Below are 13,791 nucleotides of genomic sequence, written 5' to 3' on the forward strand. Positions count from 1 at the left end.
TCTGCACAGCATTATGCATTTACTATTAGTGTAGTAATTCTACTTAAATCGCCATACGCTTAGTAAAGATTATAACCTATTCCATAATATGTAAAAAAAAAAAAAAAATTACATTTTTGGTGGAGAAGAAAACTGCAGTCAAAAAACTTTTTTTTTTTTTTTATTTTAAATACCAAGTTATTCTTTCTTACTTCTTTATGTATCTGTTGCAGAGGGATGGTTTTCCGTAACACCAGAGAAAATCGCAGAGCACATTGCTTGTAGAGTCAGCCGGGGCTTTGTCTGTGATATAGTAGTGGACGCTTTCTGTGGTGTTGGAGGCAATGCTATTCAGTTTGCTAAGGCAGGAAAGAGAGGTACGTATATTAAAGCTAAAACTATCATAACTAGTACCGATTTTTTTCAACAGTGGTGAAATTTAGTATTCATGTCTGAAAAAATAAGTATTTGCAAGCTTTCTTTCAATGTTTGTTTAATGCCGACATAACACATTGTTGCTGTGTATCCTTTATATTTCTATCCATAGGCCTTAAAATAGTAGCCTAGAAATGCCCTGCTAAAGAAATCCTATTTCTTTCATGTAATTGGCAAGAGTCCATGAGCTAGTGACGTATGGGATATACAATCCTACCAGGAGGGGCAAAGTTTCCCAAACCTCAAAATGCCTATAAATACACCCCTCACCACACCCACAATTCAGTTTTACAAACTTTGCCTCCTATGGAGGTGGTGAAGTAAGTTTGTGCTAAGATTTCATACGTTGATATGCGCTTCTCAGCATTTTGAAGCCCGATTCCTCTGAGTACAGTGAATGTCAGAGGGATGTGAAGGGAGTATCACCTATTGAATTCTATGGTTTTCCTTGCGGGAAATCTTTTCATAGGTTCTCTGTTATCGGTCGTAGAGATTCATCTCCTACCTCCCTTTTCAGATCGATATACTCTCATATTCCATTACCTCTACTGATAACTGTTTCAGTACTGGTTTGGCTATCTGCTATATGTGGATGGGTGTCTTTCGGTAAGTATGTTTCTCTTTTGCTCTCTTTATCTCCCCTCTTGATCTCTCTCTCCCCTCTTGATCTCTCTCTCACCTCTCTCTCTCTCTCTCTCTCACCTCTCTCTCTCTCTCTCTCTCTCTCTGTCTGCATGGCCTTTCACGGGCCCGCCTGGCCACGCCCCCTTCACGGACCTTCACGCTCGGCCACGCCCACTTCTGCTCGCACCGCAGATCAGGTAGGGACTGTAAGGCCAGATGTGTTTGTCTTCGTGCTGTCTCTACTGCGCATGACAGCTTCGGACAAACACACTTGGACTTTTATAGTATAGGATGTAAAGTTCTAAATACATGTATTGTACTTATATTTGCCATGGGTCAGGTTTATGTATATTTCCTTTTGCAGACTATCAGTTTCAAAATTGGGAAAAACATATTTAGGAAGTTATTTTTTTCTTACCTGGGGTATAGTCTTTTCTTCGAAATTGACTGTTTTCATAAATTTTCGCGAGTAAAATTAGGCTCACGAGGCCGCAAAATGCTGATATTTATTGTCATTCTTGGCGCAAGAATTTTTTGGTGCGAAGTTACGTTCGGTGACGCAAATCCGTCATTTCCGGCGTCTTAGTTGACGCCAGGTTTCCTTGCACAAGGTTGCGTCTGCCATGACGCGAGTTTCGTCATTTCCGGATGTTGTTAGCGACAAATAATTTATTTTGCTTGCTTTTTTCTATGCTCAGAGGGCTATGCTGTTTGCATTTTGTTCCCTTTCCTGAAACTGCCATATAACGAAATTGATAATTTTGCTTTATATGTGTTTTTTCTCTTATATTTGCAAGATGTCTCAATCTGATCCTGTCTCAGAAACCACTGTTGGATTCCCGATAACAGTTCTACCAAAGATAAGTGTATCTATTGTAAGTTAGCGGAGATTATATCTCCAGCTGTGGTATGTAATAGTTGTCATGATATGCTTTTACATGCAGAGAATGTATCCATCAGTACTAGTACAATGAATATTGTTCCTTCAACATCTAATGTACATGATATCCCTGTGAATATAAAAGATTTTATTGCTGATGCGATTCAGAAGGCTTTGTCTGCTATTCCGCCTTCTAATAAACGTAAAAGGTCTTTTAAAACTTCTCATAAAGTTGATGAAATTTCAAATGACCGACAACATACTGAATTATCCTCCTCTGATGAGGATCTATTTGATTCAGAAGATTTTACCTCAGACACTGACAAATCTACTTATCTCTTTAAGATGGAGTATATTCGTTCTTTGTTAAAAGAGGTGTTGATTACTTTGGATATTGAGGAAACTAGTGCTCTTAATACTAAAACTAGTAAACGTTTAAATTCTGTTTCTAAACCTCCTGTGGTTACTCCAGAGGTTTTTCCAGTTCCTGATGCTATTTCTGATATGATTTCAAAGGAATGGAATAGGCCTGGTACTTCTTTTATTCCTTCTTCTAGGTTTAAAAAATTGTATCCTTTCCAGCAGTTAGATTGGAGTTTTGGGGAAAAAATCCCCAAAGTTGATGGTGATATTACTACTCTTGCCAAACGTACTACTATCCCTATGGAAGATAGTACTTCCTTTAAGGACCCTTTAGATAGGAAACTTGAATCTTATCTAAGGAAAGCTTATTTATATTCTGGCTATCTTCTCAGGCCTGCCATTTCTATGGCTGATGTTGCAGCTGCTTCAACTTTTTGGTTGGAAAGCTTAGCGCAACAGGAAACAGACCCTATGTCTTTAGCTATTTTAGCTAGAAGAGCTTTGTGGCTCAAATATTAGAATGCTGACATGGTATCTAAGTCTAGATTACTATCTCTTTCTTTCCAAGGTAAGAATTTGTTTGGTTCTCAGTTGGAGTAAATCTTAAGCTTCTTATCGTTTTCATTCTTTTTGACAGAATAAGGAACAGAAAGCCAATCCTTCCCCCAAAGAATCTGGTTCCAATTGGAAACCTTCAAGTTGGAATAAATCTAAGCCGTTTAATAAACCAAAGCCAGCCCCCAAGTCTGCATAAAGGTGTGGCCCTCATTCCAGCTCAGCTGGTGGGGGGCAGATTAACATTTTTCCAAGCCATTTGGGCAGATTCTGTCCAAAATCAATGGATTCAGAGTATTGTCTCTCAAGGGTATCGAATAGGATTCAGAGTAAGACCTCCTTTGTGAAGATTTTTTTCTCTCGCACGTCCCAGCAAATCCAGTGAAGGCTCAGGCTTTTCTGAAGTGTGTTTCAAATCTAGAGCTTTAAGGTGTAATCATACCAGTTCCGTTTTAGGAACAGGGTATGGGGTTTTATTATAATCTGTTCATTGTCCCAAAGAAAGAAAATGTATTCAGACCATTTCTGGATCTGAAAATTTTTAATAGTTTTGTAAGAGTGCCAACTTTCAAAATGGTGACTATAAGGACTATTCTGCCTTTTGTTCAGCAAGGTCATATGTCCACGATAGACTTACAGGATGCATATCTTCATATTCCGATTCATCCAGACCACTATCGGTTTCTGAGATTCTCTAGACAAGCATTACCAATTTGTCGCTCTTCCATTTGGCCTAGCGACAGCTCCAAGGATTTTTCTGTAATCAGAGAACAGGGTATTGCAGTGTTTCCTTATTTGGACGACATCTTGGTACTAGCTCAGTCTTTACATTCTGCCGAATCTCACACAAATCAGCTAGTGTTGTTTCTTCAAAGACATGGTTGGAGGATCAATTTACCAAAGAGTTCCTTGATTCCTCAGACAAGGGTCACCTTTTTAGGTTTCCAGATAGATTCAGTGTCCATGACTCTGTCTCTAACAGACAAGAGACGAATAAAATTGGTTTCAGCTTGTCGGAACCTTCAGTCTCAATCATTCCCTTCAGTAGCTATGTGCATGGAAGTTTTAGGTCTCATGACTGCAGCATCGGATGCGATCCCCTTTGCTCGTTTTCATATAAGACCTCTCCAGCTTTATATGCTGAATCAATAGTGCAGGGATTATACAAATATATCACAATTAATACCCTTAAATCCCAATGTTCGACTCTCTCTGACTTAGTGGTTAGATCACCATTGTATAGTTCAAGGGGCCTCTTTTGTTTGTCCAACCTGGACTGTGATCACAACAGATGCAAGTCTTTCAGGTTGGGGAGCTGTCTGGGGATCTCTGACAGCACAAGGGGTTTGGAAATCTCAAGAGGCGAGGTTACCAATCAATATTTTAGACCTATTTTCAGGGCACTTCAGGTTTGGCCCCTGTTGATGAGAGAACCATTCATTTGCTTTCAGACAGACAATATCACAAATGTAGCATATGTCAATCATCAGGATGGGACTCACAGTCCCCTAGCTATGAAAGAAGTATCTTGGATACTTTCTTTGGCGGAATCCAGCTCTTGTCTAATTTCTGCGGTACATATGCCTGGTGTAGACAATTGGGAAGCGGATAATCTCAGCTGTCAGACTTTACATCCCATCCGGGGGAGTGGTCGCTCCATCCAGATGTGTTTTTTCAGATTGTTCAGATGTGGGGTCTTCCAGAAATAGATCTGATGGCTTCACATCTAAACAAGAAACTTCCCAGGTGGATGCGTTAGCAGTTCCTTGGTTTTACCAACCTGCTTATATCTTCCCGTCTCTAGTTCTTCTCTCCAAGATCATCATGGAACGATCGTTTGTGTTTCTGGTAGCACCAACATGGCCTCACAGGTTCTGGTATGCGGATCTTGTCTGGATGTCCAGTTGCCAACCTTGGCCACTTCCTTTAAGACCAGACCTTCTGTCTCAAGGGACATTTTTCCATCAGGATCTCAAATCATTAAATTTGAAGGTATGTAAATTGAACGCTTAGTGCTTAGTCCTAGAGGTTTCTCTGACTCAGTGATTGATACTATGTTACAGGCTCGTAAATCTGTCTCTAGGAAGATTTATTATCGAGTTTGGAAGACTTATATTTCATAGTGTTCTTCTCATAAATTCTCCTGGCATTCTTTTAGAATTCTTAGAATTTTACAGTTTCTTCAGGATGGTTTGGATAAAGGTTTGTCTGCAAGTTCCTTGAAAGGACAAATGTCTGCTCTTTCTGTTTTATTTCACAGAAAGATTGCTAAACTTCCTGATATTCACTGTTTTGTACAGGCTTTGGTCCGTATCAAGCTTGCCATTTAATCAATCTCTCCTCCTTGGAGTCTTAATTTAGTTTTGAAGGCTTTACAGGCTCCTCCTTTTGAGCCTATGCATTCTTTGGTCATTAAACTACTTTCTTGGAAAGTGTTGTTCCTTTTGGCCATCTCTTCTGCTAGAAGAGTTTCCGAATTATCTGCTCTTTCTTGTGAGTCTCCTTTTCTAATTTTCCATCAGCATAAGGCTGTTTTGCGGACTTCATTTAAATTTCTACCTAAGGTTGTGTATTCTAACAACATTAATAGGGAAATTGTTGTTCCCTCTTTGTGTCCTAATCCTAAGAATTCTTTGAAGAGATTCTTACATTCTCTGGATGTTGTAAGAGCTTTGAAATATTATGTTGAAGCTACTAAAGATTTCAGGAAGTCTTCTAGTCTATTTGTTGTCTTTTCTGGTTCTAGGAAAGGTCTGAAAGCTTCTGCCATTTCCTTGGCATCTTGGTTAAAGCTTTTGATTCATCATGCTTATTTGGAGTTGGGTCAGGTCCCACCTCAAAGAATCACAGCTCATTCTACTAGATCAGTCTCCACTTTGTGGGCTTTTAAGAATGAAGTTTCAGATGATCATATTTGCAAAGCAGCAACTTGGTCTTCTTTGCATACATTTACTAAATTCTACCTCTTCGGAAGCAGTTTTTGGTAGAAAAGTTCTGCAGGCGGCTGTTTCAGTTTGATTCCTCTGCTTTTGTTTTAAGTTTTTTTTCTTTTCAATTATGAGAAAAACTTATTTTTTGGGTTGTGGATATTTTTTTTTCCAGCGGAAAATGGCTGTTATTATTTTTTTATCCCTCCCTCTCTAGTGACTCTTCTGTGGAGTTCCACATCTTGGGTATTATTATCCCATACGTAACTAGCTCATGGACTCTTGCCAATTACATGAAAGAAAACATAATTTATGTAAGAACTTACCTGATAAATTCATTTCTTTCATATTGGCAAGAGTCCATGAGACCCATCCTTTTTATGGTGGTTATGATTTTTTTGTATAAAGCACAATTATTTCCAGTTCCTTTTTTTTGATGCTTTTTACTCCTTTCTTTATCACCCCACTACTTGGCTATTTGTTAAACTGAATTGTGGGTGTCGTGAGGGGTGTATTTATAGGCATTTTGAGGTTTGCCCCTCCTGGTAGGATTGTATGTACCATACGTCACTAGCTCATAGACTCTTGCCAATATGAAAGAAATTAATTTATCAGGTAAGTTCTTACATAAATTATGTTTTTTAAGGGGAAATTAAATACTAAATACATTTTATAAGCATAATATTGAGGTTATTATTTGACTAAGTTTAGTCATTCTATTTCTTCTGTGTTTGCACATGTGCAGCGACTCTCCTTCAGATGCCTGCAGTGAAACCTCAGTTCCTAAATGGCAGCACCCATAATTAGATGGGGGTGCATGAAGTGTTTTTAGTGTTTAATGTCCTGTTTAAAAATTAAAACTTAGTCCCTGGTGAAATATAGTAATTTCTTAAGGGATAGTAAAGTCCAAATTAAATTTTCATGATTTAGATAGGGCATGTCATTTCAAACAACTTTCTAATTTACTTTTATCATCAAATTTGCTTTGTTCTCTCGTTATTCTTAGTTGAAAGCTAAACCTAGGTAGGCTCATATGCTAATTTCTAAACCCTTGAAAACTGCCTCTTATCTAAATGCATTTGACAGTTTTTCACTGCTAGAGGGCGTTAGTTCATGTGTTTCATATAGATAACATGTCTGTCTAAACTCTGAGATAAGGAGGCAGTCTGCAGAAGCTTAGATACAAGTTAAATACAGAAGTAAAAAGTATATTTCTATAACAGTGTTGGTTATGCACAACTGGGGAATGGTAAATAATGGAATTATCTATCTTTCTTTCTTAAGACACGGTGAGTCCACGGAATTAGCAATTACTGTTGGGAATATCACTCCTGGCCAGCAGGAGGAGGCAAAGAGCACCACAGACAAACTGTTAAAGGGACACTGAACCCAAAAAATTTTCTTTCGTGATTCAGATAGAGCATGCAATTTTAAGCAACTTTCTAATTTTCTCCTATTATCGCTTTTTCTTCGTTCTCTTGCTAGGCATCTACGCTTTTTTATTAGTTCAGGACTCTGGACAGCACTTTTTTATTGGTGGATGAATTTATCCACCAATCAGCAAGAACAACCCAGGTTGTTCACCAAAAATGTGTCGGCATCTAAACGTTCTTGCATTTCAAATAAAAATGCCAAGAGAATGAAGACAATTTGATAATATTGAGTACTTTAGAAAGTTGCTTAAAATGTCATGCTTTATCTGAATCACAAAAGAAAAATTTTGGGTTCAGTGTCCCTTTAAGTATCACTTCCCTTCCCACAAACCCGAGTCATTTTCTTTGCCTACGGTGCAAGGAGGAGGTGAAATTTCGGTGTCTGAAAAAGATTGGATTTTTTCCACTGCAATCAAGATTTTATTATTTTGGAAGCCAGAGTAGGTTGGGTCTAGCCGTACTCCACGTTTAGTCTCTTCAGTAGGGCAGTGGTGGCTTTAAAGCAGTTAGGAACTTGTGAAGTGGGCTTCGCTACGTATTCCTAACATGTTGGTGCCCTAGTATTGAAAGCCAGAGTAGGCGTACTCTGATCTTTCTTCCTTCAGGTCTATGTGAGGAGCAGCATCCTCTCACACCGGGTAGGCCGTCCTCCTGCCGGACGGCTAGATGCAGGTAAGTGCTTGATCTTCTGTGTTTGGGGGACATGCACTTCTGAAAGATTTAAAAGTTGCATTATTCTGGGACATATATATCCTTGTACAGGATATGCTAGGCAGGACGCAGGCACTCATGGTGACTAAAGGAGACTAGGGGTTAATACTTCCTGGGTCCTAGAGGTACTGAGAAGTATTCCCTATCTATGTGATGGCTCACAGGGATCATTAGGATTAGTGGATCCCTCTATTTCCCCATTTGCTCTTTTATATTTGATCCTTAGGATACTTTCTATGTGGAAATTATATCCTATATCGAGTAAACAAGGGCGTCTGATGTTTAGGAGGTGCGCTCTTTTCATAACATTGTATAAGAGCGGCACGGTTTTGTTCCTTCATTGTCCTAGAGAGAGGTAATTACAGGCTATGTTAAGTGTTAAAGCGCTTGTTTATTTTTATTCCGTCAGCGGGTTTCGCTGAAGTTTCTCAAGAGGTAATCATCTTTATTTGTGAGTATGGTTTGCGCAGTTAGTTGCGCGCTTCTTCTCTGAGCCGAGTGTGTTCCCGCCTTCTTTCTTTTTGGATGGAGGAGCAGCACCATCTTCAGTTTTCCTGAGCCAGGCATATGACCACGCCCCCCTTCCTCTTCCGACAGAACGGAGCGATGTGTTTATAGCTACAGAACGGAGCTGTGCTTAGTTTTTAATTACTTTTGGGTTATTCTCTTGTTAAACACCATGTGCTTGGTGACACGGTTCTTGTCATAATTTAGAGGGATTGAGTTTCAGTAATAATCTTTAGAGGGCTCTATAAATTTTAAAATTATATCTAATGGCACTGCTATCTCCAATACATTTTCCCTAGAGAAGTGTTCACAAATAAAGGCTATTAAAGTATATTATCCTGTTGTATTTTTAAGTTTGTTTTTAAAACCTAAGTATTGAGATAGTTTTTTCTGGATACTGAAACAGAGGCTTGTTCCTTTAAACTTAGAATTTGGCCTCTGTGGATACAGTATACTTATATGTTTCTTCAGGCATGTCTCATACCTTTCCTTCAGGTATATAAGTACTAAATACCAGGACGTGGGTGCCTCTGTATTTTTTTTAATATGGTGATACCCTCTAGCACGTTTTATTTGTCAAAAACATAAATGGTTATGCTTGACATAAATATGGTTTAAGTGTTTTTAACACCACTGAAAAAATCTTTATTGCACAAAACTAGTGTTTTTTTTAATATATTTTGTTTTTTTAATTGAAAAAATAAATAAAATAAAACTACTTTTCTTAACAGGCAAGAAAAATCAGAATTACTTCATGAGTAAATTTTGAAGATAGCAGCCTGGTTTGTGGTCTGATCCAGAGTATACACAATTTTTCTGTAATCCTATTGTAATTTTTGGTACAGGGCATTCTTTTCTAGTCATGTTATTTACAGAACTGTCACTTTCAATAACTGGGTGCGTGTTTCAATTGCAACATTAAACCTGCCTGTATAGGGCAAGGGTCTATTTTTCTCTTAATTTTCAAGATTAAGATTCTCTGTCCCAAACTAGGGGCAAGAGCAATCTATGCTGCATGTTTCATAGATTGTTAATTTCTGAGCCGCTGTCTCTTAAGTTGATACTGTTTAGGCAATGCCACAGTTTTCTCCATTTACATCCCAAGCCTCAATGGCGTCACATGCAGTGCCCTGCGGTTCCTCTCTGTCTCCTGGTGGAGTTGTTGCCTACAGAATTTGCTGTCCTGAAGTCTTCTGTGGTATCTGGTATTTTCTGCTTTTCCTATATTGAAGGGAATTCGCAAGAGGAATATTGGAGAGTCGGATAGTAAGGGTTCTGTTCCTCCTACTGCTACACAGGTTGCCCCTCATAAGCTAATGAGGAGGATGCGTCGGTAGCCTCTGAGGGTGAAATCTCAGATTTGGACATTATAATTCCTTCATCTGATGCTGAAGTTGTATCCTTCAGATTAAGTTTGAACACCTTCATATATTGTTAAAGAAGGTTTTGGCTACCTTGGTGCGACTCCGATACGCCTGTCTTTGTCAACCCTAAAGAATTTAGTAATGTTTATAAGTACTAGGATTACTCTCTGAAACTTTCCAGACCGTGCTGGGAGTTTTTTCACAGGAATAGGAGTTTCCTTTTTCCCCGTCTCCTGTCTTTAAAAAGATGTTTCCTGTCGCTGTCCCCATTAGTTGTCAGGGCCTAAAGTAGTAGGGCTTTTCTACTCGGGCTAAGAGAACTACGTTTTCCAGAGAGGATAGCTGTTCTTTCAGGATCAATGGTCTAAGCTGCTGACTTACATGGAAGTTTGTATTGCCATTGTGTCGAGTGCGACATCTTATTGGTGCAATGCCTTTTCTGATTCCTATTTGGTAGAGACTCCAGTACAGAATGGAAGCTCTTAAGCTAGCCAATCCTTTTTCTTCTGATGCTACCAAAAAGATTCAGCCGGAAGCCAAGTTATCTGGCTTTGTGCTACTAGCGCGCGGGGCGTTATGGACTTGAGTCCAAGTTTCTGGTGCATCCGTAAATGGGTAAGGCCTTGTTTGGTCATGTGCTGACAGGAAGAGTCCTGATATAAGGAATTTACCCCCAATCCGGGATTGGTCCTAATGGGGGGGTTAATTATTTCCGTTTCTCTTCAAACATGGATACGGGATGTCCCAGATAGTCTGTGGACATAGTACTTCAGGGTTACTACGTAGTAGTCAATCCTTCCCTGCCTGAGACAGGTTCCACCTCTCAAGTTTATCTGCAGGTCAGATAACTGTGAGGCATTTTGTAATGCGTTTGGGACTTCTCTTCCCTGTGAGTGATAGTTCCTGTAAGAGAACAGGGCCTAGGATGTTTTCTTTCCTCTTGGTGGTTCCCGAAAAAGAGAGAATTTTTTGCCCTATTGTAGACCTAAAATCTCTCTACAGTTTGTCTCGGGGTACCGTTCTCAAATGGAAACTAGTGGCTCCATTCTTCTTTTTGAACTAGGAGGGTCAGTTCATACTGACCATAGTTCTGGTGGACGTGTAGCCTTAAGTTCTGTCAAACACTTTCAGTTTGTGACTCTTCCCTTGGGCCTTTCCATGGTTCTTGGAGGGGGCTGTTTTGGCAGTGATCAGGTTTCAGGGAATTGCTGTGGTGCTATTCCTAGACATCATAATGTTTCAGGTGTCATCTTTTCAACAAGAAATCTCTCATACTGAGATCTTGTTGTCTCTCTTCATTCCTCGAATGGAAGTGAATCTGAAAATGAGTTCCCTTGCTCCGGCTACAGAGGTAGTTTTTTTTTTTTTTTTTTTTTAGGGAACAGATAGTTTCCCTATCTCTGAATGTTTTTTGACAGAGGTCAGGAAATAGAGGATTCATTCTTCTCGTCTCTTTCGGTTCTCTTCTGTTTGGCCCTTCAGTGGGTCAATGTATGGAGGTAATGGTCTGATGGTTGCTGCATTGGACATCATCCCTTTTGCTTGATCCATCTGAGAGTTTGCGTTTATGCATGTTAAGATAAAGGACCAAGGATCTTGTGGCTCTGTCTTTGAGGCGAGCTCTGTCGACCTGAGATTCTTCCCTATGGATCAGAGGGGGGAATTAGTGGTAGAGCGCTCGCTTTGCTTGTGAGAGGTAGCGAGATTGTTGCCCGCTTTCTCTAGAATCTTTTTTTAGTTTTCTCAGTAGCATCTGTCTCAGGACACCTGCTTCCAGAGACCTTCTGAGTAATAGTCGCGGTCGCTAGCCTGTTGGGTTGGTGACTATAAACTTGGGAGGAGCCTGCTCTCCCCATAACCATCTTGAAGTGGAGAGCGATCTACAATGCTCTGATGGCTTGGCCTCAGTTGTCTTATCCGGTTTGTCAGGTTCTAGTTACATAAGCTCATCTCAGTGGTTTTCATTAACCACCTGGGAGGAATCTGGAGTTCCTTTGCCATGATTGGCGTGGATTGTTCGGTTGGTGGACTCTCACTTTCTAGTTTATCCACTATTCTATTTTCAAGAGTGTATACCGGGAGTGGACTTCTTGAGCAGTCATATTTTTTATCTCAGTGAGTGGACCCCTCTCTCAGAGGTATTCTCCAGGTTAACCCTCACATGGGGGGTGGTGCATTATGCCAAGTTTCCAAGTTATGTTTAGGGTCGAGAGATCAGCAGGCTGCTCTGCTAAATACCCTGACAGTTCCTTGGGATTTCTGTCTGATTGCTCTCTTTCCACGAGTCATTGCTCGTATCAAATGGGAGTGAGCATCGGTATTGTTATGATTCCTGCATAGTCTTGCAGGATCTGGTTTTCAGACTTAGCAGAGTATTTTTTCCACCTTGGTGGCTGTTCCTGAGGAAGGACCTTCTAATTCAGGGTCAATTCTTTCATTCAACTTTGTTTTCTCTGAAGTTTTCTGCTTGGAGATTGACTACTTAGTTCTGTCTAAGCATGGTTTTTCTGAATCGGCCATTGAGACCGTGATTCAGGCTCAAAAGTCTGTTTCTGGTTACTTTTACCATAAGGTATGGCGTAAATTCCTTGATTGGTGTGAATCCATGGACTACTATTATAAGTAGGGTCAGAATTCCTAGGGGTTTTGCCCTTCTCCAGGATGATCTGGAGGACGTTATCCTTTTTTTACACGTGTCTGGCGGATGTGCCAGATGTGTATCATTTTGTGAGATCCTGGTTAGTATCAGGACTGTGTTTAAGTCTGTTTACTCCTCTTGGAGCTTTAACCTAGTTTTAAGGTTTTATAGCAGGCTCAGTTTGAGCCATAGCATTCCATATATTTTAATTCCTTTTCTTATAATTTTTTTTTTTTTTTGCTATATTTTTTGCTCGGAGAGTTTAGGTGCTCTTGGCTTGCAGTATGATTTGCTTTATCTTATTTCGGATAAGGCGTTTTTTTTCACCTTAGGGGAAATATTGTTTGTTGAATTGTTGTTCCCTCTCTGTGTCCTCATTCTTATTTCTTGAGGAACGTGTGTGCACAATTTGGATGTTGTGCATTATTAATATTTTTTTCTTCTGTTTTGTTTGTTTTCTCTGTACCAGAAAACTTCTGCTACTTCTCTTTACTCTGGTTGAGAAGTTTAACCCCTTAATAACAGAGGACGTACCAGGTATGTCATAGAAAAACATTCCCTTAATATTGAGGCATCACTGCAATCCCTTATTTTACCCACCGATGCAGAAAGGGCCACTCAGTGGCCCTCTCTGCATTGGACTTTGGCGATCACACATTCGTTGGTGGGTGGGAGCAGCTTCTTGGAGGACCGTTATGTATATGCTCCATATTTCTTTTAATCACAAGCAGTTATGGTAATTTCGGCGGTTGTGGTGGGGGGCGGGTGCGCGCGTGTGCACGCAAAATATGCCCGGAAGAAAAAGAAAAAAAAATATAACTAATGCAGATGCATGGGGATCTTCTTTGTTTAGTAAGGGATCTGGGGAGGGATGTAGATTATTAAGGGGGGCCAGCTACACTACAGAAAACACAGTTTTCATCTAAAAAAGTAAAAAAAAAAAACAACCTATTTTGGGGGGCAAATTGGGTACTGGCAGACAGCTGCCAGTACCCAAGATGGCGGCAAATAGGTAGAGGGGGAGGGTTAGAGAGATGTATGGGGGGGATCAGGGAGGTTGTGGGGTAAGGGGGGATGCAGACTGCAGACAGTATGAAAAAAAAAAATAATTAACAAATGATTTTTATTTCAGTACTGGCAGACTTTCTGCCAGTACTTAAGATGGCGGTGACAATTGTGAGGTGGGGGAGGGAAGAGAGCTGTTTGAGGGAGGTCAGGGGGGGATCAGGGGGTGGGATGTGTCAGGTGGGAGGCTGATCTCTACACTAAAGATAAAAATTAACCCTACAAGCTACCTAATTAACCCCTTAACTGCTGGGCATATTAAAAGTGTGGTGCGCAGCAGCATTTAACGGCCTTATTATTACCAAAAAGC

At 40.0% G+C, this 13,791-nt stretch overlaps 1 protein-coding gene across 1 annotated transcript in view; it reads left to right on the forward strand.

Annotated features, from left to right (window-relative positions):
• TGS1 (trimethylguanosine synthase 1) overlaps nt 1-13,791 on the forward strand; it is a 219,883-nt gene that overhangs the window by 69,117 nt on the left and 136,975 nt on the right. The window contains exon 10 of the mRNA XM_053715049.1: nt 213-356. Coding sequence (XP_053571024.1) covers nt 213-356 — 144 coding nt within the window. The remainder of the gene's footprint in view (nt 1-212; nt 357-13,791) is intronic.

Source organism: Bombina bombina, chromosome 5 (assembly GCF_027579735.1).
Source record: "Bombina bombina isolate aBomBom1 chromosome 5, aBomBom1.pri, whole genome shotgun sequence".
In the NCBI taxonomy this organism is placed as follows: domain Eukaryota; kingdom Metazoa; phylum Chordata; class Amphibia; order Anura; family Bombinatoridae; genus Bombina; species Bombina bombina.